At 42.0% G+C, this 25,044-nt stretch overlaps 1 protein-coding gene across 1 annotated transcript in view; it reads left to right on the forward strand.

Annotated features, from left to right (window-relative positions):
• camk1da (calcium/calmodulin-dependent protein kinase 1Da) overlaps positions 1-25,044 on the forward strand; it is a 55,081-nt gene that overhangs the window by 19,342 nt on the left and 10,695 nt on the right. The window contains exons 2-5 of the mRNA XM_084573926.1: positions 9,360-9,491; positions 12,926-13,000; positions 24,019-24,157; positions 24,536-24,662. Coding sequence (XP_084430052.1) covers positions 9,360-9,491; positions 12,926-13,000; positions 24,019-24,157; positions 24,536-24,662 — 473 coding nt within the window. The remainder of the gene's footprint in view (positions 1-9,359; positions 9,492-12,925; positions 13,001-24,018; positions 24,158-24,535; positions 24,663-25,044) is intronic.

The following is a 25,044-nucleotide window of genomic DNA, read 5'->3' on the forward strand; positions in this document are numbered from 1 at the left end:
TTCATGTTTTTCTGTAGATGTTTCATTCAGTCCTACAGAGCATGCATGTTCCATCTGTTGTGGTGTTGGTGATGGAATGGAGCCCATTTTTCACACCCATATGGACAATGGGGTGGATTACACTGCCGGGGCATTTAGAGCGAATTCTGGTTCAAGTGTGTGTTTTGTGGATTTTTTTGTCCTAATTGCATAGAAGAGTGTACAGACATTTTCTTTCAGCGCTCTCCGTGTCTCATCTTCATCTTTTGCTGTCGGAGCCACAGTGAGAATACAGACTATAATTGGCACTTAATTGCTGCCGTGGCAACAGTGCTATTTAAACCTACGCGCTCTGCAACAAAAGCATATAGCGTCCACGCACACACACACGTGAGGAAGGAGGCTCTTAGCTTTCTTTCCCTCATTTCACATGTTCAGGTGTTTATGTTTTAACAAAACCGAGACTAGTTAGGGTAATGGCGCTTTGCTGGAAATTGTGTGTCTCTTTGCGTGTGTGCTCCGCTGCATTTACACGGTGGTCATAGAAAAAGAATCCTCAGCCATTTGTTCAGTTCACTCCAATAAACATGAGAAACTGTGTGTGTGACTGTTAATATTCAGTAGTGCGTCTACATTTGCCTCTCTCCGCTTTATTTTTTGTTACCTCCCTACCTTCTGTAATAAAAGCGCTAAAATGCTCCCCGAAAATGAAATAAATACCAGTATGGCAGATGCCTGTGTAACTGAGTTATCAGTGAAAAATTGTTCTGTAAGGCCAGAGAAGAAAAAGAGAAGAAATATGCCTGGGTCTTTTGGGAAATTCTTGTTTGAAACTGCTTCAGGCTCCGTGTGGTTCTATTTATTTCGGGATTTGTTATGAGACTTCAGAGTCCGGGGAGCGGCTCGGTTAATCTGAAGGTAGACCTCAATCGATAAATCACAAATTGCTCGGAACTTGACGGCATTGCTAAAAATCTAATGGGCCATCAAACACAAACAGTTGGATTACTGTCCATGACACGGGTTGTTTGTCATTGTCGTTTTCCTGCTGTGAGTTACATTCATTTGATCATGTATGTGGGCTGGATAGGGTATTATAAATGGTACAGAGACTTTAGCCTAACATAGTGACACATTGGTTAACAGGTTAACATTATGTCCTTGGTCTGCCCTGTAGTTTGCTTAATCAGGAAGTGATCAAAGCTCCAGTTACGCTGTGGAAAGCAAGCAGAATATAAAGTGCAGTGGTATTTTCGCCCTGCAGAGGGCAGTAATACTCCCTGTGGTGTCAAAACTGCCAAAACTTCCAAAAGAAGCAGAAATAATTGAGCAGACTCGGATAAAGAAGCAGATTTCAGCTTCAAAGTCCTGCCAGATGCTTCTCCCAACAATGAATTATTTATTTGCATTTTCTGTCAATTCAAACTGAGTTATTAGCAGTGCGAATTTCTTTCTGAGAAGCTAAGATTAAATATCCATTCGGTACATTTAAAACAAAAGAAATAGTAGGTAAAATAGGTGTGATTAATTTGAATTCCTGTGCGAAATTATGTGATTAATCGTGATTAAACATTTTAATCTATTGACAGCCCTCATTGAAATGTGTTATGGTGGTGGGCTATGTTACTGTACGCTTATTTCATATTGCAAGACAGCTTGGCTTCACTTTATCGCTAGCAACTTCATCTGTGAGATGATTTCTCCATACCCTGAAAAGGGCTCATTGCTCAGGCTGCATGCAAGGACTAAAAGTCAATATATGGCCCCAAAATGTATGCTGGATTAGAGGTTATTACAACTGAATTTATAAGTCAAGAGACAAGTTAAATTTGCAAACCTATTGGAACACATTTGGAACCTAACACCACACAATTAATCAAAGAAGTTGTCACTGTCTCAGACACAAGGTTTGATGACCCCCGATCCTTGAGTTTGAACACTGTCAAGGTCATGCATTGCTTTCCCTGTGCCCCAAAATCATTCAGCATGCTGGTTAGTGAAGGATGCTTCTGACAAAATGTTACCCTAGGACGGCCAGATGGCTTGTGTTCAAAATTGAAGCAAGAGCCTGCCCGGCCTTTTTTCCACCAATCAACCCCACCTACTTGCCAACTACATTTCATCTCTCTCTCTAAGCTCTCCCTTTGTCATTGTCGTTCTCTTTCCAGTGCGCTGCACCCAAGCCCTCCAATTATTTCACAGTCATTTCTCCCAGCCTCTTCTTTCTCTGTGCGCTTTGGGTATTTCTAGCTTCTTTTTCTCATTTACATCCCATCCACTTCCTCCACGTGCGTGTTCTGGGGAACGGTCTATCTTTTGATTGACACCAAGACAATGGCACACAGTTCAAGCAGATTACTTTGTATTCAAAGCACATGGAAATAATGGTGCGTGTGTATGTGATCTGCCCAGCGATGACGTTAGTTTTGCGGCATGTAATTGCCCTTGTCCATGCTCTGGTATTATCAGGCCTCCTGCTGTGTGTGTGTGTGTGTCTATCCATGTGTGTTTGTGTGCAACAGTCCATTCAAAAGCAACCACCTCTGCTTTGATTAAACTGCTAATTATTGATCGGGCAGGAGCAAACCTACAAAGCTGACGTTATCCCTCTCTGCATGTGTGTGTGTGTGTGTGTGAGAGAGAGAGAGAGAGAGAGAGAGAGAGAGCGCCATATGAATCCAGAAAGAGAACTGCTTCCTTCCCAGATGCCTTTTATGTAGCACCTTCTGTCAATGAGCTCCCATAGCCATTTGTTAAACAAGTGTTTGCTGAGGCTGTGCTTTCATTTTGGTAAACAGGACTGCTCATACCCAGCATTTAGACTTCAAATAGATGTTGTTACTGTGAAAATCCAAACTATAGATATATGTAATAGGGATAAGAGGACAGAAGATAATCTTAAGAAATATTAGGACATTGTTATGAAACTAATAATCTGGGTTTGTGTAGTGTAGGTCGAATAATAGGGAGCTAACAACAGGGATGCACATTAGATTGTGGAAGGAGAAGATTTGTATTTGCAGATCCTAATCTTTCTCACTCAATGAATTAATGTAATCACTATGCACCATTAGTGACATTTCAGAGGCTCAATTGTGTTACAATTCCACTGTACTTGACCACTTATGGAGCCAGCAGATGGGCACTAATGGATAGTGTAGACCTTCCTGGTGGTGGTACACTATCAATGAACACAGTTTTCAGAAAACAAGCTGCAGCAAGGCGATATAAATGTGCTCTTGAAGACGTTTTACCGTTCATCCAAGTAGCTTCCTCAGGACTAAAAGACTAGTGAGGAGTTTCAGTTTTAAAAGGAACATCTGTGGGTGTTGCCCGCATGGAACTCACTTAACAGACCCTTGAACTAATCCTTACGGATCTAAAGGCTCAATTTATACTTGTGCGCTCGTCGGTCTGGCTCGCTCTGTAAAAACGCCACCCAAGTGCTAGTCTTCGCTGTGTCTTTTTTGCCGGTCGGGTTCATTTTTGTTTCTACTTCCTGCTTCGCTTCCAACAATGACCACTTAAACTTTGGCTGAAATTTCTCCAAAGACGAGTCATACAAATGCCTGTATCTCCAAACCTCCTCAGTTAACCTTTGTTTGATGTGTTCCATCTTTATTGATTCAAAAAAATTAAAAAAGTGGAGAAGCAGCCGGGAATACTAAAGCGGAAACACACCACTACCATGCGGACCAATCACAGCTCATGCGGTCTGCATTACCCTTCCGGGGAGGGGCCCGTCAGCTATGGCGCTAGGGTCTGTGCAAGGTCTGCGTATGCTCTGCGCTGTCGCTGTAGCTATGGCGACAAATTGACGCAGAAGTCTAAACTGCCTATAATAGACCCTAGCTGTATGAGTTCAGGGGGGTAACACCCACAGATGTTCCTATTAAAACCCCAACAGGTCCTTTACAACTGAAGAAGCTATTTGGATGAGAGGTGAAACGTCCAGTGGCCCTGGTTTCAACTGTTTTTTTGTTTGTTTGTTTGTTTTTTTGGCAGGTATACTTGGGCCTGGATGACTGCGAGCCTTCACAGTCAATGAACACACTTCATTCTCTGAAATACTAGTTGTTGCATTGCTGCTGTTATTGACTGCTGGTATTCAGCATCTTTCCTAGCACCTTCAGCTTTAGTTTGTTTGTGGTGTTGATTAGCACATTAGCATGCTATAATAGAAAACTAGGATGGTGAAAGTATTTATACTTGCACGCTGGTTTGTTGGCCTTGTGTGGTAATTTTGGACCAATCACAGTTGCAGCGCTCTGCATGTAGTTACACTTCCCCAGAGGAACACATCAGACTCCTCTGTAGGGTACAGAGCTGCAGTGTACTCAGATTCAAAACAGAAGCATAAATTCTGCTTTATCTGAAGCCACCTTTGGTTTTATTATGACACTTAGTCGGTTTTGATTAGAGTGTTTATCTTTTTATGATAGGGCAACACTTTTCTTTCACATTCAACAGGTGTATGTGTACTTTTTCGATCCACCGTACCACCTTAACATCCGTATGTTGCCACTGTGAGCAGCCTTAGAAGCTCTTTGACATCCAAACCCATTGTTAACCACTGCTGTATCAGGTAGCTGAAACCTTTGAAACGTTTCCCACTATCACAGTCTACCGCCGAGTCATTTAATGAAGAACTTAAGAGCCCTCTTTAGACAGGGCCGCTGTGCATCCGGCAACAAACACCATGTAAGGGCATGCTCCGCTTGGCTGAACGCCCATAACGTTTGCCTCGCTTTATTAGCACCAGCCTCGGTACAGGAAACACTAAGATGCTATGCCATGGCTTTCTAGAGGTTTAGACTCTCACAACAAAGAGACAATTACTCACAATTAAAGGTGTAGTTTTGTGATCTTCTTGTGTTACCTTTGTTATGACAAACAATACAACTAAACCCTGTAGTTGCTGAGATATACTCCATTTATTTTGGGCATGGCATGTTATTTTTGAGCAGGCAGAGAACGAGCAGGAGTGAGGCCTAAGGATTAAAAGATTAAAAAAAAAAAAAACAGTAAAAATCAGTAATGTTTTTAGCAGTTTTTACCTGATTCTAGCTAAAATCTTTGTTTTCAGTAAATCAGGGAAGAATGTGATGACTGCACAACTCTTTTTTTATTTTTTTTGGACAAATGTATTTCCAGCTTGACATTGAAAAACAGTGATGGCTGCTGTCAGTCGCCACGTTAAATGTGTCACTGTCACCTTGTCAGCCTATTCTAGTATCTCTCTCTCTCTCGCTCTCCAACTCTGCCTTACGCTGAGTGTGTGTTCGTGTGCGTGGATGTGAGACAGCCTGTTTCCCTTTTGGATATGTGCTTCATGGGGAATCACACACACACACACGCTCGCACGCACGCACGTACACCGGCACCCTGTCTCTGCCAATACATTTCCTGCTCGAAGCCCTGATGGAGGCAGCGGAGCTCAACTGACACAATTACGCAGGTTCATACAGGAGGAAATGCAATCATTGTTGCCGCGGGAAACGGCAAGCGGGGACTGCCAACTAGTCAAGCTCCGCACACACTCGCAACCCATTGTGCGAACTCAGCTGCCAGATGTTGTACAAGTTCCCTTCCTCTAATCAAATGAACCCCACAGGTCCTCCAGTGTGTGCATGTTCGTTGCAAATGAGTTTAGGTTCGACAAAATATGACCATGCTGCGCTCCTGCTGTTGCGGTCTTGACGGCGTGTGTGTGTGTGTGTACGTGTGAGGCAGCGGGGAACTTTGTTTATTAGGCCCATTCTGCATCCATTCACATTTTTAACTCCGTTCCTCTCTCTTTCTCTCTCTCTTCTGACCTTTTCTGTCATTTCAGTAGCGCTCAGCTTCATTTTTCTCTGGCTTCTTCCTTCCATTCATAGATAATATTCATGCCCGTACATGAGGGTCTGTGTGTGAATGCAAATGGCGACAAATCTTTTCGCTCCGGATGTTGGGATCAATATCTGTTGCATTATTACAGCTGATAAGCTAGCAGATCATATTAGCGTTTTATTCCCCGTCACGTCAGTGCTGGTTTATTGTGCATCAAGATTCGGCTTGTTGTGCAGCAGAGGTGCTTGAGATGGAGACTGCAGATGATTTTTATACTGAGCAATATAATCCACTCTCTGTATGGGTTAAATGCAGAGAGCAAATTCCTTGTATGTGTACTCCTGTATTTATGGGTGGGTAACCCCGCTTATTTCCCTAATCAGTTTGATTCCAATTCACAAGGTCCCGATTCATTCAGAGATATTTCTGTTGCTGACATTTGTAACACAAGGATGCAGGAAAGGGCATACATGGCCACTAAAGCAGAATAGGTTTACGACTGTGGGAATATTTTTTTGTAGAACAACAATTCCGTTTACATGTACATCAACATAAATTTTTCTTTAAGTGCTGATTTCCATCTAATCTCGTGGGAAATATCCGAGTCTTAAGCTGCTGAATTCTCCACTGCGTCCCTCAGCTAACCGTGTCTGGTGCTGAGCAGTTGCTGTTTTTTTTTTTTTTTTTATAACTTTATCTCTAAAAAATTATTGCTGCTGCCATAAAAATAACAGTGTGAAAGCAATGTAAAATGATAGAAATGTAAGCTGCAAATCCAAAAACAACAAGTTGAGATATTCTAAAATGCTCAGTGACGCGTACACGCAAATGGCACACACACACACACACAGGCCAGGAGTGTGTGTGTGTGAGACTTTGAGAGCACATGTGCGTCTGTATCTCCGTGTGGCTTTTTCCACAAAGGATGCTCATTCATGTATGTCTCTGTCTTTCTGAATGAAAAGCGCCAAGCGTGTGTACGCGCCTTGACGCATGTGATGGAGTGAAGCAACAATACAAACAGCACGGCCCGCTTGCTTTGTCTGGCTTTGACGTCACCAAAGCCCACAATGGCCATTATCTCTGTTTGTGTGCGTGTCAGTCAGCTGGAGTGACCTGATCATTTAGCTCATTCACAGCAGCCTCTTTCTTCATGAATGAGGAGCTTCAAACACACTTGTAGCGTCAACACACTCACCAAAAAAAACACATGAATGATACAGGAGATGAATGAAAACCTCAGGAATAAGGATGAAGGGGTAATGAAAGTTTAATGCCAGGGTCGATGATAGGAGAGGCAACCTGATGTGAAATGAAAAAAGAATTCATCTGTGGGTTCTTGAAACCTCTGAATAAGTCTGAAGTGGTGTAAATAAAAGGCCTCGGCAGATATTAGAAATGAAGTGTTAATCCACAGAAGAGTAACCGTGGGGTTGCTTCCACACCTAGTTCGTGAAATCGCTGAATCACTTAGGAGATTCTAGTAGCAGCAGTGCACCTTCACAGCATACATCAGATTTCCCGCAGAGTTATGACCAAGCGCAAACTAGTTTACAAGAGCGTAGGGTTTGGAGGCGTGTGTCAGAACTTTGTCTGATTGCTAACACAAACCAAATCAAGGCTAAATGCAACTTTTCAACATTAGGGCTGAACGATTTGGGAAAATAATCTAATTGCGATTTTTTTCCCCCACTATTGCAATTGCGATTTAATATGCGATTTTTTATTTATTTTTTTATTTTATTCTCTTTTTTCCCGACAAAACATAATGAAATTATATTACTCCATGAAGTAGCAACGGGAGCACGGCATGCTCTGCACAACACCTGACGCTGTGCAGCATCTTATTTTTTGAAACCAAAATAGTTCCACACCACCGACGTGCTGTTTCTCTTCGAGACTAAAGTCTCAGCTGTGTCAGTTTCTGACCGTTCCGTCGAGCCAGAGGCCATTGCGCAACAGGTTAACGTGACCACCTTGTAATCGCGCAAGAATTACGGTTAGAAAGCCCTATTCAACATATCACCTTACTCCCTGAATTGGAACCAAAATATAGGTATGGAAGTACCTTTAAATACATGCATTGTTTTAGCAGTAACAGTAGTGTACTGCAGTTTTGCATTCTTCCCTAAACAACAAAAAAAGCAAATAATTGTCAATGGGATACGGCCACAAACTGACACACTAGCTTTATCTCAAATGTGACAAGCTACAAATCATAGTTGACCTGGTTTCGCCAAACAATCTTATGTGTTTGTTTCAGCTATTAAGACGGACAACATTTCAACAGCGACTTGCTGGCAATGTAGCTGGCCATGCTCGGCCGTTTCGTAGTGTGAACATAGCGCAAGAGTCTACAGCACAGGTGTCAAACATACGGACGGCGAGCCAAAGGCGGCCTGCCAGAGGGTCTAATCTGGCCCGCGGGATGAATTTGCAAAGTGCAAAAATTGAAGACATTAACTGCAATTTCTCCAATAAAAGTAACTGCTATTCATCTAGGTTTCACGCAGTTTTACACTAAATGTACTTCTTTGCACTAAAACAAAGGGAAATATTTGGATTTGCCATTATTTATAGGTTAATACACTATTGTGTTAATGGTCCGGCCTCATTGAGATCAAATTGGGCTGTATGTGGCCCCTGAACTAAAATGAGTTTGACACCCCTGGTCTACAGCCATGCTAGTGGCTATGTGACGCTGTACTTACTGCATTCACATTGCAAATGGGACTGGGCCATGTCAACGTAATGCCGCTGTGCATTTTTTCAGGTTTTCTAAAGTTTCTAATTATGTCAGCGGCAGGTAGCCTGAATGCTGACAGGAGGAAAAAGTAAGAGACAAAACAAGGAGAAAGGAGAAGAGATAAGGACAGAGACACGTTCGCGCTAATGCATCAGTGAGTCTGATGGCAGATCAACAGAGGAGTCAACACTCGGTTCAGGCAGATTATCTGACAATAGGCTCATCTTCATTCATCACCCCTGCTCGTCCTCATGACGCACTTACACACATGCACAAACATACACACACTCATTCAGGAACTGAAAGCCGCTGCTGAATTCTAACTCCCAATTAGTTTGGCTTAGATTGACGCCCGTGATTATTATTACTGTTGAGAAATGAAAAACACTTGAAATCGCTGGTGCTTTAAGTGAATAAATAAAAATATATTGGAATGTTTTAATGTTTCACTCGGTAGATCCAATCACATTATCAGTGCAGTTTAATTTCCTGCATGTTGAGATCATCAGATGCAGACTGTATCTGTGGCAGATAGGATCTTAAAGGCTTAAATCTGGTGTTATATGGACTGAATCTTTTTTAATTTAAGATTTAGCTCTGGTAAGTTTAACATTACCAGTGGCAACAATGACACAGAAGTAAAATCTAACTTTTTCCTGTGCACGTACTTATTTTATTCAGAATGATAAGCAGTTTGTCTTCAGCTCAACATTGTGAAAAGCGGCTGGACTTCAGAGCACTCAAGGTCTTATCGACCTGCAAGCTGCCGGTAACTCACATGACTTTTCGAATGTGTTCACAGAGGGGCGTTTTCAGAGGTGGTTCTGGCCCAGGACAAGCTGACCGGACGGATGTTCGCGGTGAAGTGCATCCCTAAGAAGGCTCTGAAGGGGAAGGAGAGCAGCATCGAGAACGAGATCGCCGTGCTGAGGAAGTGAGTGCTGTGACACAAAGACACACACACATACACACACACACACAAGCCTAATAATTCCCGGTTACCGAGGCAACTGTGCATCTCCTCTCTCTTCCACGCATCATATCCCCCCCATCAACCCCCACCCCCAGGTCACGATCCACAGCCCACCTACCACACACACGAACACATACATAAATACACACACTTCTGGACCGAAACCTGTGTATTACAGAGCACAGAACAGCTGCACAGTATTAACAACTAGAATCAGACTTGGGGGTAAATCTTTCCTGCGTTACACAAAGAGACCTCAGGGTACATGAAATGTTTCATGATTAGCTTCGTGTTTTGTGGTTGCAGGCAACAATGACATCAGCTGTGGGTATGGTATTTAACAGACAACGCACCCGACTGAAATCTTTCCCATTTGCTGTTTTAAACACTTGAATATAAGTCTATATACACATGTCTTGTTGTATAGAATCACATCACTCACTGCCTCATTAAGACAGAAGAAGTCAAAGCAGATTGTGCCACTTCAAGGCGCAAATGTGACGTGTAATTACTGCTTTTCTGAAATGTTGATGCTGGGTAAAGGGAAAACTGCAATTCACGGTAAAGTAACACACATCAAGCAGTTATGGAGCGTGTACTGATGCCACTGGTGTCTGTGTTGATATATGAAACCACACAGTGAAGCTGGCGTTTTGACACATATCCTATGCTATCAGTGTGTGCTGCCCTTTAAATGTGTTACTGGACGTTTCTGCTTCATTTTAAACCCCAGAAAATGTACTTATAAGTTGATGAAGACACAGCACTGAGTGTCATACATACACTCGAAAATGACTGAAGATCTTTTGGCTTGTGTGCTACAGCCGAGCAGATTTTATTAGAATGGATGAGCTGCCATCTTGGGGTGCATCCCCAAGCTAAAGTGTACATTTACAGTCTTTTCAACGTCTCCGTCTTACACATAAGCATGTAAACACATAATTACAAAGAAATACAAAGACTTTGGACTTCTCTGTGCTGTTACAAAACAGATATTTGATCCCATTAAATACAATAAGTTTGCTAATTTGGCTGTACAGTAGAACATTAGGAACATTAGAGAAAATGAGAATTGCCTCCAGTAATGAGGGAGCGATCCAGACATTCATTTAGACAAATGAGTGTCATTACTGTAAACGATTTGAGAGCATCAATGAGCAGACTAGCAGTCTCTATCGGCCTGCACGCTGACGGTTACCAGGTCTGCTTTGGAGGGAAATCTGCCACATCACTTTATGGCACAAAACAGGAAGATCCCGCTGTTATTCCACAGAAATCAGAGCTCAGATTTCAAGGATGTTACTGCCAGCAGATGGTGGAGTGAACTGTAAATCTGGCCTCAAACCAAACCTGTACTGCAGGAGATAAAGGCCATCAACATCACATCGTCTTGATTGTTGACATTTCATCCTCATTTCATGTGGCACAAAACTGATAAGGAGTGGTCCTAGCCTGTGTGCAAACAACGAAAGCTAAAACACTGCTGACAAAACAGATTGTACAATCCACACCCAGAGTTGGAAGAGTTCAGTTTGGATTTACAACTTGCATTTTCAATAAATAAAGGCAATGTTGAAAGTTTGCAGTTGCTGGCACCAGTATATGGTTGCTACTTTAGCAAAAGGAGTTCCATGTTTTTGTTCTGCTCACTCTATAGGCAACAAACATTACAAAAGTGTGGCAAGCTACGGTGTTGGCATGTCACTGAAGTGTTGGCTTGATCGCTGGAACATACACATGTGATTGGTGGACGTGTCTCCAAACCTTGGCGCGTAAAAAATACTGATCTTTCATCGCTGGTTTGAACACAGCATAAGCTTCTTGAAGAGTGGATTTGAAGCTCAATGTGGTGGCTCCGGCAGTCGCCATCTTGGCGCGCCTGACTCCGACTAACTCTTTGCTAATCCAAAATTGGACGAAGAGGTGAAGCCTGAGGTGGATCTGAGGGGTGTGTGTGTGTGATGCCTAGACAGACAACCAGGAACTTGTGACGACACCACATTGCACTCAAGAGGCCACGCCCTAATTATGCACAATGCACAACAATTAGTATCATGAATATGGGGTGGTGGTTAGCTCTAAAGACCAAGATTGTTTTTGGTACCAGGCTTTAAACATGTAAATCTCAGCTGTGACGTTGAACATTTTTGGCAGCTGACTCACTTGTGGAGCCAACCTTGAGTGGCCCTTTGAATAAAAGCGCTTCTTCTTTGTGCTATTTTGATTATGTTTTGACTAACTGACTCATGTTTTTGTTGTTTTTTTATTTGTCAAAATGGTGAAAATGCCCATTGCAAGTACCTAGAGCCCAGGTTAACATTTTAAAATAGCTTGGGCGTTTTTTGTCCATCAGAGCAGAGATCAAAGGTACACAATACTATTAAAAAAATGCCACATGCCACTCCAGCTGTGCATATCAGAAACAGTGTGCAGGGTAAATCCGTGAATGAGAACGACCAACTGCAGCAGAAGGTCTGTAATGTAAGTGAGAATTTTTCTGAATGGACGAATAGCTCTCTTATGCCATTACACTCAGGCTGTTTTCTGCCAGCCCTTCATTATCCCAGGCAGAGCTTAAATACACGCACATTATCCCTTTTCAACCTGTACGTGTGTGCGTGTATGACTCATGTCTCAGCTCTGTGGTTCACCGCCCGGCTGCCTATGCGGAGATCATACGCTCCATAATAAGTGTTAGATGCTCACCTGTGCACCTGCTGCGCACGCTTATGTGTGTGTCTGTGTGTGTGTGTGTGTGAGAGAGAGAGACCGGGGGAATTACCTCTGTTCACAATGCAAAAGATGATTAACTCACACACCCACGCACAAAATCAATCGTGTTGCTACAAGGTATGAGGTATTAGGATAACGAACAGGCACCTACACACAGACACACACACACACAGGATCGTGCAGCCGTAACCATGGAGAAATCAGAGGAGAAGCAACGGAAATGAGCAGAAAGTGTGATGGGAGGAAGGAAAGAGGTTTTGGGTGAAAATGGATCCTTGATAAAAAAAAAAAAAGATTATTGCTTTGAATTCCGTAAAGTAAAAGTATTAACATTCATTCCTGACATTTGAAATTGGAAAGTGATCCCCAGTCAAAGTGTCACTACTATTTACAGTCAATCATTATTTTCCTGGAAATTTCAACCACATCTCACAGTCTTTACCGGATGTACTGGAGCAAAGCTACTCTGCTTGCAGTTTTAGAAGTTCACAACCTCACCTTAAGGTCACAACATCACTATGAGAGGATTATGAGAATGTAATAGAAACGTTGTGCAGTTTAACAACAACCATTAGGATTAAAAATCATTTTGGTCTTCTTAATGGGTCGTTTTGTTAAAAGCACGTTAAAAGCTTTACTAATGTTTTGTCTTTGCTTTGCAGGATCAAGCACGAGAACATTGTGGCGCTCGAGGACATCTACGAGAGCCCCGACCACCTCTACCTGATCATGCAGCTGTGAGTTGATGTTCTTTTCTGCTGTTGCGTTAGGGAGATTGGTGGGTTGAACAATAGAGCTGATTAGAGCACAGGCCGCAAAATCATCCGCATGTCCCTGGAAAACCACTTAATCAGGTGATCCGGTGATAGACACTGAAGGTCAGTTTAGACTAGGTTTTCTGTGGCTGAGGAGGTTAAGGAGTTCTAATGTTTTATTAGAGGCGAGAGGAAACAGGAAATGGTGGGGTAGATTGAGGGGTCTCAACCATGAACTGTATGAACAAACCATCAATATCTCCCATTGGTTTTCTGAGGAGTGGTTTCAAAGCTCAGTGGTGGCTCTTTCCGTCACCATCTTGGCAGTGTCTGATTGTGCTTGACTAACCGAAAATAATAAGCGTTTTTGGCTACGTTTAATGTGCTAATTATCACACAACTTTACATAAATGTCTAATTGGATAACATTTTGATTCCATTTTTACATCCAAATGGTCAACGGACAACTGTGACGTAATAATGTCCATCAAAAACCCCAAAGCATGAGCATGTGTAGTATGTAGGTACGTCTAGTTGAGAATGTATTTAGTTAATTACCCGGTCAAAGTACAGCTATTTATTTGAATCTGGCTTGATGAGTTGATCATTTCCATAAAATGAAATCATTAAAATGCAATGACTTATTCATAAAACAAATGAGCGCCAAAAATTCATGATACCTCATATTTTGTCTCATTCTTCTGCCAACCCACCTATCAGCACCATAAAAACACACACACACTAACATTTTGCAACACACACCACACAGCCGCTTTGATGGCCAACACTGGAAGGAAACACGATCGCCCGCAGTTCACCCATGGGTGCCCCACTGACCTCCTCTTCAAGGTTAGAGCTGCTTATATGAGAGGAGAAGTTGGTTTGGAAGTTTGGCCCTCTGTGCTGGAAACGTTTCAGTCAAGTTCAGGTGGAAGTCGTAGCTGTGCACAACAGTAGCTACGTTTACGACCCACTGTCAGCACAGTATGTGCTCGCCTACCTGATGTGTTTGGGTTCTCGGATTTATACACCCACTCTTGTTGACACAACGGGTTTGCTCTTGTGGTACTGTAAAACAAAACTTAAGATAAGACAAGGTAGAACTTTATTAATCCTGAAGGAAATTCTTGTGCCAGGGGATGCATAGAGAGATATTTCCAAAGGTGCAGTCACCACCTAAAAAAAGGAGACTGCTATTTAGATTTTGGACTGGTTTACTGGATTCTCTCTGATCTAGTCCATGTCACAATAAATAAAAAATAATGGATGACTGCGCAAATGTGCAGATTTAAGTCTGAATTAGGTTTGGACACGTAGGAACCAAGCCTATCAAAGGTTTACAGCAAACAGAGCCTCATGAATAAAAGGTACATTCATATTCCCTAGCTATAAAGGCTTACAGCATGTCACGTATCTTATTGTAACTTATTGTAACAATACTGTATCATGAAGGAGAACTGGTAAACCATCAGCAGCGCTCCAAACACACATCTATCTCAGAGAGTTTGATGTGCTGTGATCGTCCGCTCTACGATAAGGCCGAGCTGAACAGATTGATGTGACATAGTTAGGTCAGACCTCATCTGATCGTGGAAGTCTGAAGCGACATCACTGGTATTTAATGGTATTTATGTTTAGCCTCATGCAGAGCCGTGCATACACAGCTGAGACATTTTCCATCCAACTTAAAGGCATTGAGCTCAGAAAAACAGCTGTGTGAATGCTAGACATGCACATTAAAGACCAGTTAAAACAGAGCTAGTTAGCTTTAAACAAGACATCTTTTGCTGAACATGCTGCTGTAAGAGATAATAATGAAATAACTCTGACGTTAAATTATGAAGTGTTTTGTAACAGTAGCACAAGTTGCAAAGAATCATAAAATTAGTGAATTGATTTCTAAAAACTCATGTCAGCAACATCCCTGGAAAGCTTTCTAGCAGTAATTACCATTAGCTGCAAGTGTTACTGAATTACAAAGATTTATTTCATTCCACATTAATTCGATTTTTATTTTTTTTGGTAAAAATGTGCCAGCATAAGGATAATAGCTGAAGAAACGATCACTTCCATATCACGTCTTTCCAAGCTTTTTCTGACAGACTCTGAAGTTCAACCTTTCACTGAACTGAAGTTTCATCAACAAGTCTGTGGTTACATCACTTCATCCTCCTGTTGGCCAGACTCCAGTCAAAGGTCTTAACTCTGTTTACCTACAAAGTTAACCTTTTGACTGGGTTTCCTGTTACCCTGAATACACCAGTGATGTCCATTAGAAGACATATTTATGATTTTAAGTACCTACTCTGTATAGTTTTCTTCTCTTTAGGGCTCTTACAAGAACAGGGTGTTTTGTGTCTGTGTCATTGATGGTGATGGACCTCTCTTCTGATTGGCAGACTTTTCTCTGTGACTTGCCAACGCCAGGTAACCATAGCTTGGTATAACTCACATGTAAATGAAAGTCTTTTAGAACCAGACACAGGCTCCATTCACACTTTGCATTAATGTCTGACCTGGGCAATACCAATGAAAGGTCCAGGGTAAATTACCTGTGATCACACCTGATATTAAAATGCCTCTCCACATGCGTCGCCAGCCACCGCTCAGGATCTGATCTCATTTACAAATGATTTGAGTTCAAATAAACACCATCAAGCATCATTTGCTGCGCAGTAGAATTATACAACAGCTGCTGTCTGCAATGAATCGCTTGTTATGTGTGCGTCATGACTTCAGGAAATGATGCGTATTCAGGAACAAGCGGAAATCCCTGAAATGAATAATTAACCACATGGCGATATGTTATTTTGTGTACACATTTAAACAAAAAAGATTGGACGGTGGGTCCCGGTGAGCTGTATTGGGGGCACTGCTGAGGACAGTGTCTGTGTGGCCTGTTTGTAGGTATAGCCTGAATATGGGCTGTGTGCTTTCCTCAGTGGACTGAGCATTTTGTTAGTTTCCCAGTATTTATATAGCACCTTGACCTGCTTAATATCACTAAAACACATGGACTTCTCACTTCCTACAATATGGGACCAGCATGATAGTGTTTCCTGGCCGGCTGCCGCCACCTCTTTGTTACTTTTACTACTGTTTGTTTAATGTGAAGGAAATGATAATATCCCTATCGATTTTACCGCGAAATAACTGAATCACAGTTCCAGATTATAGTATGTTCCGCGTAACTGATTATGCGCCAGGCATCAAGGTCAATATTTGTCTTACGTCATTAGACAATATGAAAGGGAAATAACACCACCGTTTCCGTCCTTTGTAGGTGAAAGTTGAGGATCAAGGCTGACTTGATTTGTATTGACCCGACGTCTCTCGCTCTACAACGCAGGTTTTATTTTTCAGAGCAGTTTTAGTTGTGTCCAACAGCGACAGTAGCAGGAAAGACCCCGCCTCTGCTCTCTCGTCCTCCACACTCATTCATCTGCCGCTCTTTCTCTTCCTCTTACACCATCTCTTCTTCTTTCACTTCATTGCTTCCTTTCCCCTCCCCTCGCACCTTATTTCCACCTCTTGCCTTCATCCCGCTCACTTGCATTTTCTCCTCTATCACTGTTTTTTTTTTTCAGGTGCCATCTGTTCATGGAAGGTGGATCAGTTTCCATAGTTACGGGGTCAAAGGTAACATCTGGGTTATAACATTTCAGGGTAGCCTTCAGAATGGTAGGCGTCGCTGCGTTTCCATTCACTGAATTTGATAGTTTTGCATATCACAGGTTTAAGAAAAGAGTGGAATTGTATTTATCTACATTACAAGTCATTACTACGTTAATCATAGTATTCTTTATATGCTGATCAAATGCTATTGGAATTTTCCACTGAACATTGTCACTCAAAGCACCATTGTTTTCAGTGAACTCAAAGCTGCAATAAATCAGTATTAATATGTTAACAATGGAACAGAGGACTGTTTTTATGATGTGAAAGGGTTTGGTCACAGGGATGAACCCGCTGACAATTATCATCTGACTCTCCAGTCACCTCACTTCTTTGTTGTCTCGTCACGCAGCTGTTAGTTTTACAGCACACCTGCTGCTTCAGTCTCACCTTAGAATTATGTCCAGCTGCAACAGGCTGCTGTTGACAATGAAATAGCTCTGATAAAGCCACTGAACAAATGAATGCGAATGTTGCTGTGCTAACAGTGGAACAATTAAAAGGACAATAGTGTATATATATGATGTCTTTAGCACAAAAATATTGCATGCGGTTTTAAAGTGCACTAATATGTTTAGCTTGACAGGTTAACTAATTATAAGATATATTTATTGTAAAAGGTGTAGCTGACCCCCAGATAATTCTCTCAAAAGTTCTAAAGAGATTTTCAGCAGTTTTTAACTTTGTGCGCTGCATACCAGAGGCTAAAAGGCATAGATTTGTTTTTAGCCTTCTTGTTTTCATCCTGACACAGTTAGTTCTAACCTCCTGCATGTTACATGTGCAGAGGACCAGAGCCAGAAATGTGTTTCAGTGGAAAAATGCTAAAATATAAAAGACAGAGTTAAAGCATCAAAAGAGAGAGCAGTTTCTTCTTCATCTGGCATCAGCGCTGCACACTGTTCTTCCTTCAGCAACACACAGTACTGCAGCGTCACCACTGTACAACTAATCTGTTTTAACATAATGCATCTTCCCTGTAAACACTGACAGCTAACCTGTGTTTTATGTGGACGCAGCAGTTCTTCAAACATGTGTCAGAAAGTGAAGCTTTTGTAATAGATGCATTTGTACCAGTCGCTACAGTTGCAGCATCATTTGTTACAAGTTTGAGCATTCACTTAAAATTGCTTGTGTTGTTTTTTTCTTTAAAACGGACAGAAATCTCACTCAGGAACAAGGACTTCAGAATTTTGACTGTGTAGTACCGCGGCAGATCGATTCATTCTGACAGCGTTTCCTTCGTTCCCGTTCATCACAGCTTGTCTTACGTAACCTCGACCGCAGGGCGGCAATCAGCCCGTGCTGCTATGAAAATCGATGCAACCGAGTGCAACGTTGACTTTTTGTTCATGCCGTTTGCGTTGTGAATTGCATATTATTAAATAATAAATAAGTAAAAGCACATTAAGTATAGTGAAAATCTTGAAGAAGAAAGTATTCTTGAGCATTTAGTCGACAGTATGCTTTTTGGAACAGAGCCTCTTTTCAATTTCCCCGTGGGTTGACAGGAAGCCTGTGAGCAGCAGGACACATTCACAAGATGACAGCTTTTTTTGTTAGTGTTCATAACTGTAAACCTTTGACAGCGGGGGTGCTGTCGTTGCCGGCAGTTTATCTGAACTGGACCGTACTTCTTAGGCTAGTGTGGACAGCTAAGGTCTGAGCGTCATGTTTGGGTAGCTTCAAAGCTGCGTCGCAAACCTGGATATCTGTTCTCTAACTGGAGACCTGATGTCCATTTTGGATTCAAATTGACAGTAAAGCTACAGGGTTTGAGGCGGAGCGCTGCTGGTTGGCTCGGAGTTAAATCAGGGCTCCTGCAAACACTGAATGTCAATTGTAATATAGATCTTCAATGGAATGAGAATTGTACTGGCATCCAAAAGCTGTCATGCGTGCTGGTTTATAATTGAGTTAGAACCATTAATTAACCAAATGGATTATTGCTGCCCCTGCATGGTCTTTCAAAGAGGTTATTTTAACTTAGGTTGCCTGGAGAAACTGGGCTTGACTGACTTCTTCAGTCTTTCTTGTAAAGAAACAGCCCTAAACTATGAATACCCATTGATTCATGAGCTTTGTGACATAATAGCTCCATTCTACTTCAACCTGAGTACAAATCTGCTCTGGTTGTTGTGAGGGTTCCCCAAGGCCTTTAAAGGATGATTCATCGGTGGGCCATAGGCACGCACGATCAGTGATGTGTTACCTTATTCAGAAATAGATGAATGAATTAACTAGGGCCGGGACTCGATTAAAAAAATTAATCTAATTAATTAGAGGCTTTGTAATTAATTAATCGAAATTAATCGCATTTTAATCGCATATAAATATTTGACCTGAGAACAGTGAGAAGTATTTTTTTCATATGGATTTTTAGTATACCATTGAATAATGACTAAATTTCCCATCCACGGGGCCAACCAAAGCGGTCTCATCAGCTTCTTCTTTCATGTTCACTGTGGTTTGTTGTTGTCTGAAGTAATGAACAGTGTTGCCAACTCCTCAGGAAAGGAAAGTAGCTATTGGCTGTCCTAAAAGTCGCTAGAAGTCGCTAAATGACGTCATCGGCTAATTTGCATAATTTACCTTTTGGATGTAATTGTGATGGACGCTGTATTATTAACGCGCCTCCTTTATCAGGGCTTGGTATTGGCAAAATGACTCTAAAGAGACACTCTGGCACAGTAACTTAAGTTTTTTTTTTTTTTTTTTTAGTTTTTCTTAAGTTTGGTTTAGTTTCTAGCCTACAAGTCACAGGCACAGAAGAACATGAGCATTTTTTGCCATAACTAGAATATTTTTAACATTTTTTGTACAAACGGTTTTTACTTGACAAAATTAACAATCTAAATGGATTATTATTTTATTATTTATTTTAGTGTGACAGTGAAGAAACATTTACATCCCGCTCTAAACCAGGGCGCGATCAGCGGCAGCTTTGCGCATGCGTCATTCGTTTGCAGTCTGGACGCGGTGGCGTGGTTCTCCCTCTCTGCTCTGACTGCTGCTGCGCGGGGGCGGGGCTACTGTGAGACTGACCACCTGTGAGTGCTTTGGGACGGGAGAGGGGCTCACGGCAGCACCCGCTGCTTGTTGAGGACACTGGTAATGAACGCTAGTTGGTGCTCCAGTATAATCGGTCCGCCGAAACTCATCCAGTGAGAAACGTTCCGCGGTGCAAAAATAAGTGTGATTAAAATGCGTTAAAAAAAATTAACGCGTTATTTTTGTGTAATTAATTAATCTTAATTAACGCGTTAAAGTCCCGGCCCTAGAATTAACAGATATTTATTTAAATGACAATCTTAGGGAGTGGAAGTTTTGAACAAAATGAGAAGCAAGCAACAGAGAGATTTTATTAGCATCACAAATTCATACAAGACACTAATAAATGCCCATATATAAGAGCTTGTTACCTAGCTATAGCTTAATAGCTGTGTTAATCAGGTTATGTTGACATAGATTAGGAGTTTAATGTAATTAGAGTAATTGTAGTGTTTGCATGACAGTCTTCACTGTGTCGCCTTAATCTGATTGAAACACTCATGTGAACAAATGAGGTCTAGATCAAAGCAAGCAAAGGTATAAGTGCATCAGTGGGTTGTTTTTTTTTTTTTTTTGGCCCTCGACGGCAACTAATGACTGCAGCAGCTCGATTGCTCCAGTCAGATCTCTGACTCTGTGGTGTGATTAGTACAAGGCTGTGATGGCTCTTCATCTCTGTCATGGTGAACCTCACGCACACACACACACACACACACATGCACACACGCACACACACTTGAAAATAAGGCTTGCTGTCAGGCATGATGCACAACCCTCGTCTCAAGAGAGCGATAAGGCTGTCTGCCTGTAAACGGATCAGCTGACGGAGGAGAAATGGATGGATGAGCAGTGAATTGGAAGGAGGGAGGAATGTGGCAGCATTTACTCCGTAAAAATATTTTTGCCCTGTGGGCAAGGAGCTGATTTCTGTGAATCCTGCAGCACATTAGTAGCACCCTTTCCATTGTGTCAGAAGTGTGTGATGTGCCTCTCAGCCACAACATACTTGCATTGGTCAGATTATAAAATATACGTCACAGATGAGCAGTTGTGTTGTATTGTAATTAAAATGAATTATTGCAGTCTCCTTTGGTGGGGGACAAGAACAAACGGTCCTCAAACAGGCAAGTGTAACCAGCAAATCTGGCGTGCGTAATTGTGTCTTGAGAGAGTGCTGCATCTCTCCAGTTGCATGCTTAGTAGATGCCTACAGCGCTTAGATAGCTGTAAAGAGACTTACAAAGTAAAAGTATGTCAGTGTATAAGGTATGTTGTGATCTAATGGAAGCAGGCCCGACTGAGCTAACATGAAAGACTGTGGCTAACCATGTCTGCTGTTAGCTCTAAGGAGAGATTTCTGTGGCATGGTTTTATAATGCAGAATACAGAATAGTGATCTAAGTGTTTTTTGTGACATACTTTCAGTTTCTTTCTTGAAAAGTGCTCTACAGGTATCGTGCAAAATAAAATGAAACCCTGCGAGGAAGAGCTTGGAGGCAGGTATTTGTTATGTGTCCAGATGTCAGACATATAGCTCTACATTAGATTGATTTTCAAGTTTATTGGACTTAATGCATTTGCACATATGTGATCTGGGAGAGTGCAGGTCAGATAAGAAAAGCATGTATGGATCACCAGGGGATGAAGTACTGTTTATTTACCAAACATGCAAAAAATGATTCATCTAAAAAGATTAGCTCGTAACATTAACTCATTCAACTTTTTTTTTTTTTCTCTGTGGCATCAGATTCAGATTCAGATTCAGATTTTGAGAACTTTATTTATCCCAACAGGGCAATTCATTTGCAGCTTTTCCACATGCATTCCACACACAGTCAATCAATCAATAGACAAACCAGTAAGCCAAGGAAACAGTAGTGCATGGGCACATAATAATCAATCACAAATTGCTGCCATAGTTGCAAAACGGAAAGCTTTTTTGTCTGTGTGATTACATACTCAAGTTGAAAAGCAAAATGTGAATGAAGGGCATTGTGTCATTTCAGGAAGGTGGCTGTGCCTTAAACCGGATAAAGTTAGGAACTTTGCAGAAAATCCCAGCTGTACATTCATAAAAATAATAGAGCCCTTGATATTTGAGTGTCTGTAATTCATCTTGGACTGGTGGATCCTCTGTATACACAGCACATACAGGCTTCTCTTGTTGGTAACATGGGTTAGCACTTGTATCGTGGCTGACACGTGCTTTATTGTTAACGTTTGACTTTTTTAAATTTCTTTGCTTTGAAGGTTAAAAGCTTTTAATCATGTTCAGTGACCGACAGCTTTTGTCAACGGACTGAGGTGTGGTTCTTGATCAATTATGTTCACTCCGGTGTGGGCAGGAAGAATGTGTTTAAACTGATCGACGGTCAAAAGATACAAGTATGACGCTGAACTCCTAGCAGTCGATAATCAAACAACGGTTTATTTCTCTTGTCTTTCTAGAGATAACACCCTGTAGACTAAATCAGTGTGGAACGCAGTGAAGGAGGTTCTCTGATCATTGATCTTCTTTATTTATTTATCAAATGAAAAAAGATGAGTGGAGGTTCTCTGCGGTGTAAACGTGTGTGTGACCTTGTGTTAGATGTTTTGCTTTAGACGTGTGTGCCTGTGTGTACGGTGTGTGTGCCCTTGTACTTGCGCCTTTTGGTCTGCTTTGTACGCTTCTCTGCTTATCTTTTGATAGGTTTTGTCTGAGTGTGTACGTGGTCCTGCCCTTGCATCTGTACATCAGTGCTTGTGTGTGTGTGTGTGTGTGTGTGTGTGTGTTCTTGTGTGGGAGCTCCTGTCTGATTGCCACGGTCTCCTTACGCAAACGCTTATGCAACCATGCAGCCTGGTGGCTGATCTCCCGCTCTACGCGCGCGCACGTGTGCGTGCGTTTATCCCTTCCCCGTCATCCTCAGACATGACTGCCTCTGAAACGGAACGAGCCGCTGCCCTCTTTGATGTGAGGGAGGGAGAGGATTAGCAATTAATTCTGATCTCTTTTTTTTCAGAAACTTCATTAGAGTTTAACTTCCACGGGCTCTAATCTGATCTGTCGCTGTGACGACGCCACACAGACGCGCTCAGACGCTGTGTGTGCCCTTGTTAATTCCTGTGTGTGTGTGCGTGTGTGTGTATTGTACATCCTACATTGTTGTCTAAAGTCTAAAGTCTGAGCATGCTGTATATAGAGGAATACTACAAGACAGGTTATTACTACTAACACTAATTGTCTTATTTCTGTTACTGCTACTGTGTGGCTGCAGTAACTAAGTACTACTTAAATGCTACTTATATACAGTCACTTGCCATTTCATTAGGTACGCTAGTGAAAATAAGTGCATTCTAATATATCAGTCCTGCACTAAATCCTGCAGCCAGAAAGGTGTTAATTCAACTGTAGGATGATTGGGGGATGTTAAACTGAATTAAGTGTTTCTATTATTTATTTAGCTGAGGATTGTTATATTCAAATGCATTTCTTTTCACTAAGTGTGCCTAATGAACTGTCTAGTGAGTGCATATTGGTACTTTCCCTACAAACCCCTATTGAAAATAGTCCATTAGTGAGGCGGTTATGAGGTTATGCTCCAGCAGGGGGAGCTATGCGCTTGCCTACTACGTGAGGTGCCCATTCTCACCTGTACTGTATAAAGCGTATGCTGTGTACACATCTGGACAAGTTATTTCATGTGGTCTTGAGTCATAAAACATACAGTAAAACTGAGTATTGAAAGAATCTGCCAGAGGGGAGAAATTTGCAGATAAACTTCTTTGAGTGTTTTTCTTGGGTCTAATGTGAGGGTCACTGGTTTCACTCTGTCTGCATACAAGAAAGGGTCGCATACATTTCAGAAGCTTTCGCTACTTTTACTTGTTTGTTTTATTTTAAAAAAACTAGTAAAGTCTCAAATTAATGGATATCAATGGTCTTAGGATGAGGACACAAATTTACTGGGGCGTCTTTACTGTGAGATTTAAGACACACAAATCACACGCATCAGTCCTCCTGCTGTTGTTTCTCTCCCATTACTCCCCAGCGATGATTTAACTTAAGCTTTATCTTTTGCTGCTGTAGCTGCATCTGAGTGTGTGTGTGTGTTTGAAGTAGCACATGGCTCACAGCTTCCAAAGACTCTTGGCTGGAAATGTCTACAGCTCATAAATTACATTTTTTATTTTTTTTTTTAAAGCCTGTTGCCAGTTACTGCCATGTGTGTGAACGGGGCACACGCGTATGCTAATGTTTTTCACACGCGCGTTCTCACTTTGTTCCGCAGGGTGTCCGGCGGCGAGCTGTTCGACCGAATCGTGGAAAAAGGCTTCTACACGGAGAAGGATGCCAGCACGCTGATCCGGCAGGTCCTGGACGCCGTCAACTACCTGCACAAGATGGGCATCGTGCACCGAGACCTGAAGGTAACGCGTAGGCCTTGCCACATGTGCATAAACACACGCTAAGGCACTCTCCCCCTCCCACAGGTTAGGTCCAGAGCGGTTAGTTTTCACTTGACAGCCAATGATTTACTGCTGCAATAAGGGCAGTGGCTCGACACATGCAGTGCATTGTGGGTCAGTGTGGCGCGTGCCGGCTGTTGGAAGAGATGCAATTGGTTTAGAGTTTCTTAAAGTGGTAAAATGAGGAAGAAAAGCAGGTTGGGTCTGTTGGTGTACTGATTAAAGTTGCACTTTGTCATTTATTGTGTTGATTTAATGGTAACCCATAAGAATTGAATTTAATTAAATCAATCCTTCTTTCTTTCTTTCTTTCTTTCTTTCTTTCTTTCTTGCATGCAGCCAGAGAACCTGCTCTATTTTAATCCTCAAGACGAGTCCAAGATCATGATCAGCGACTTTGGTCTTTCCAAGATGGAGGGCAGCGGTGACGTCATGTCCACCGCCTGCGGAACGCCAGGATACGTGGGTAAGTCGGTAATCTCTCCCGCACTTCTTCATCTTTTCCCCCCACCAGAAGCCGCCATTTGTCAGCTTAGTTCTTGCTGTAGGTCCCATCCAACCTTCCATTCCCACATGGCGCGCGCGGTAAATGACACCAACGGCAGACAGATTTGCCTCTGCAAACTTTGATACGGGCTGCGGGAATAATGATATAAGGAAAAAGGCCTGAGGAATTAGCTCGACTGGTTTAAAACACTATCTGAAGCTTTCTTATTATGTTTTAGTCTTACTGGTTTTAAAACCAAATCATCTAAAAGGATTATTTAAATGATGGCCGACTGCCTGAGAGCTGATTTCTTGAAGAAGATGCATACAAATAAGGGGACATAATTTTTCTTGTATGTACG

Source organism: Chelon labrosus, assembly GCF_963514085.1.
Source record: "Chelon labrosus genome assembly, chromosome: 23".
Classification (NCBI taxonomy): Eukaryota; Metazoa; Chordata; class Actinopteri; order Mugiliformes; family Mugilidae; genus Chelon; species Chelon labrosus.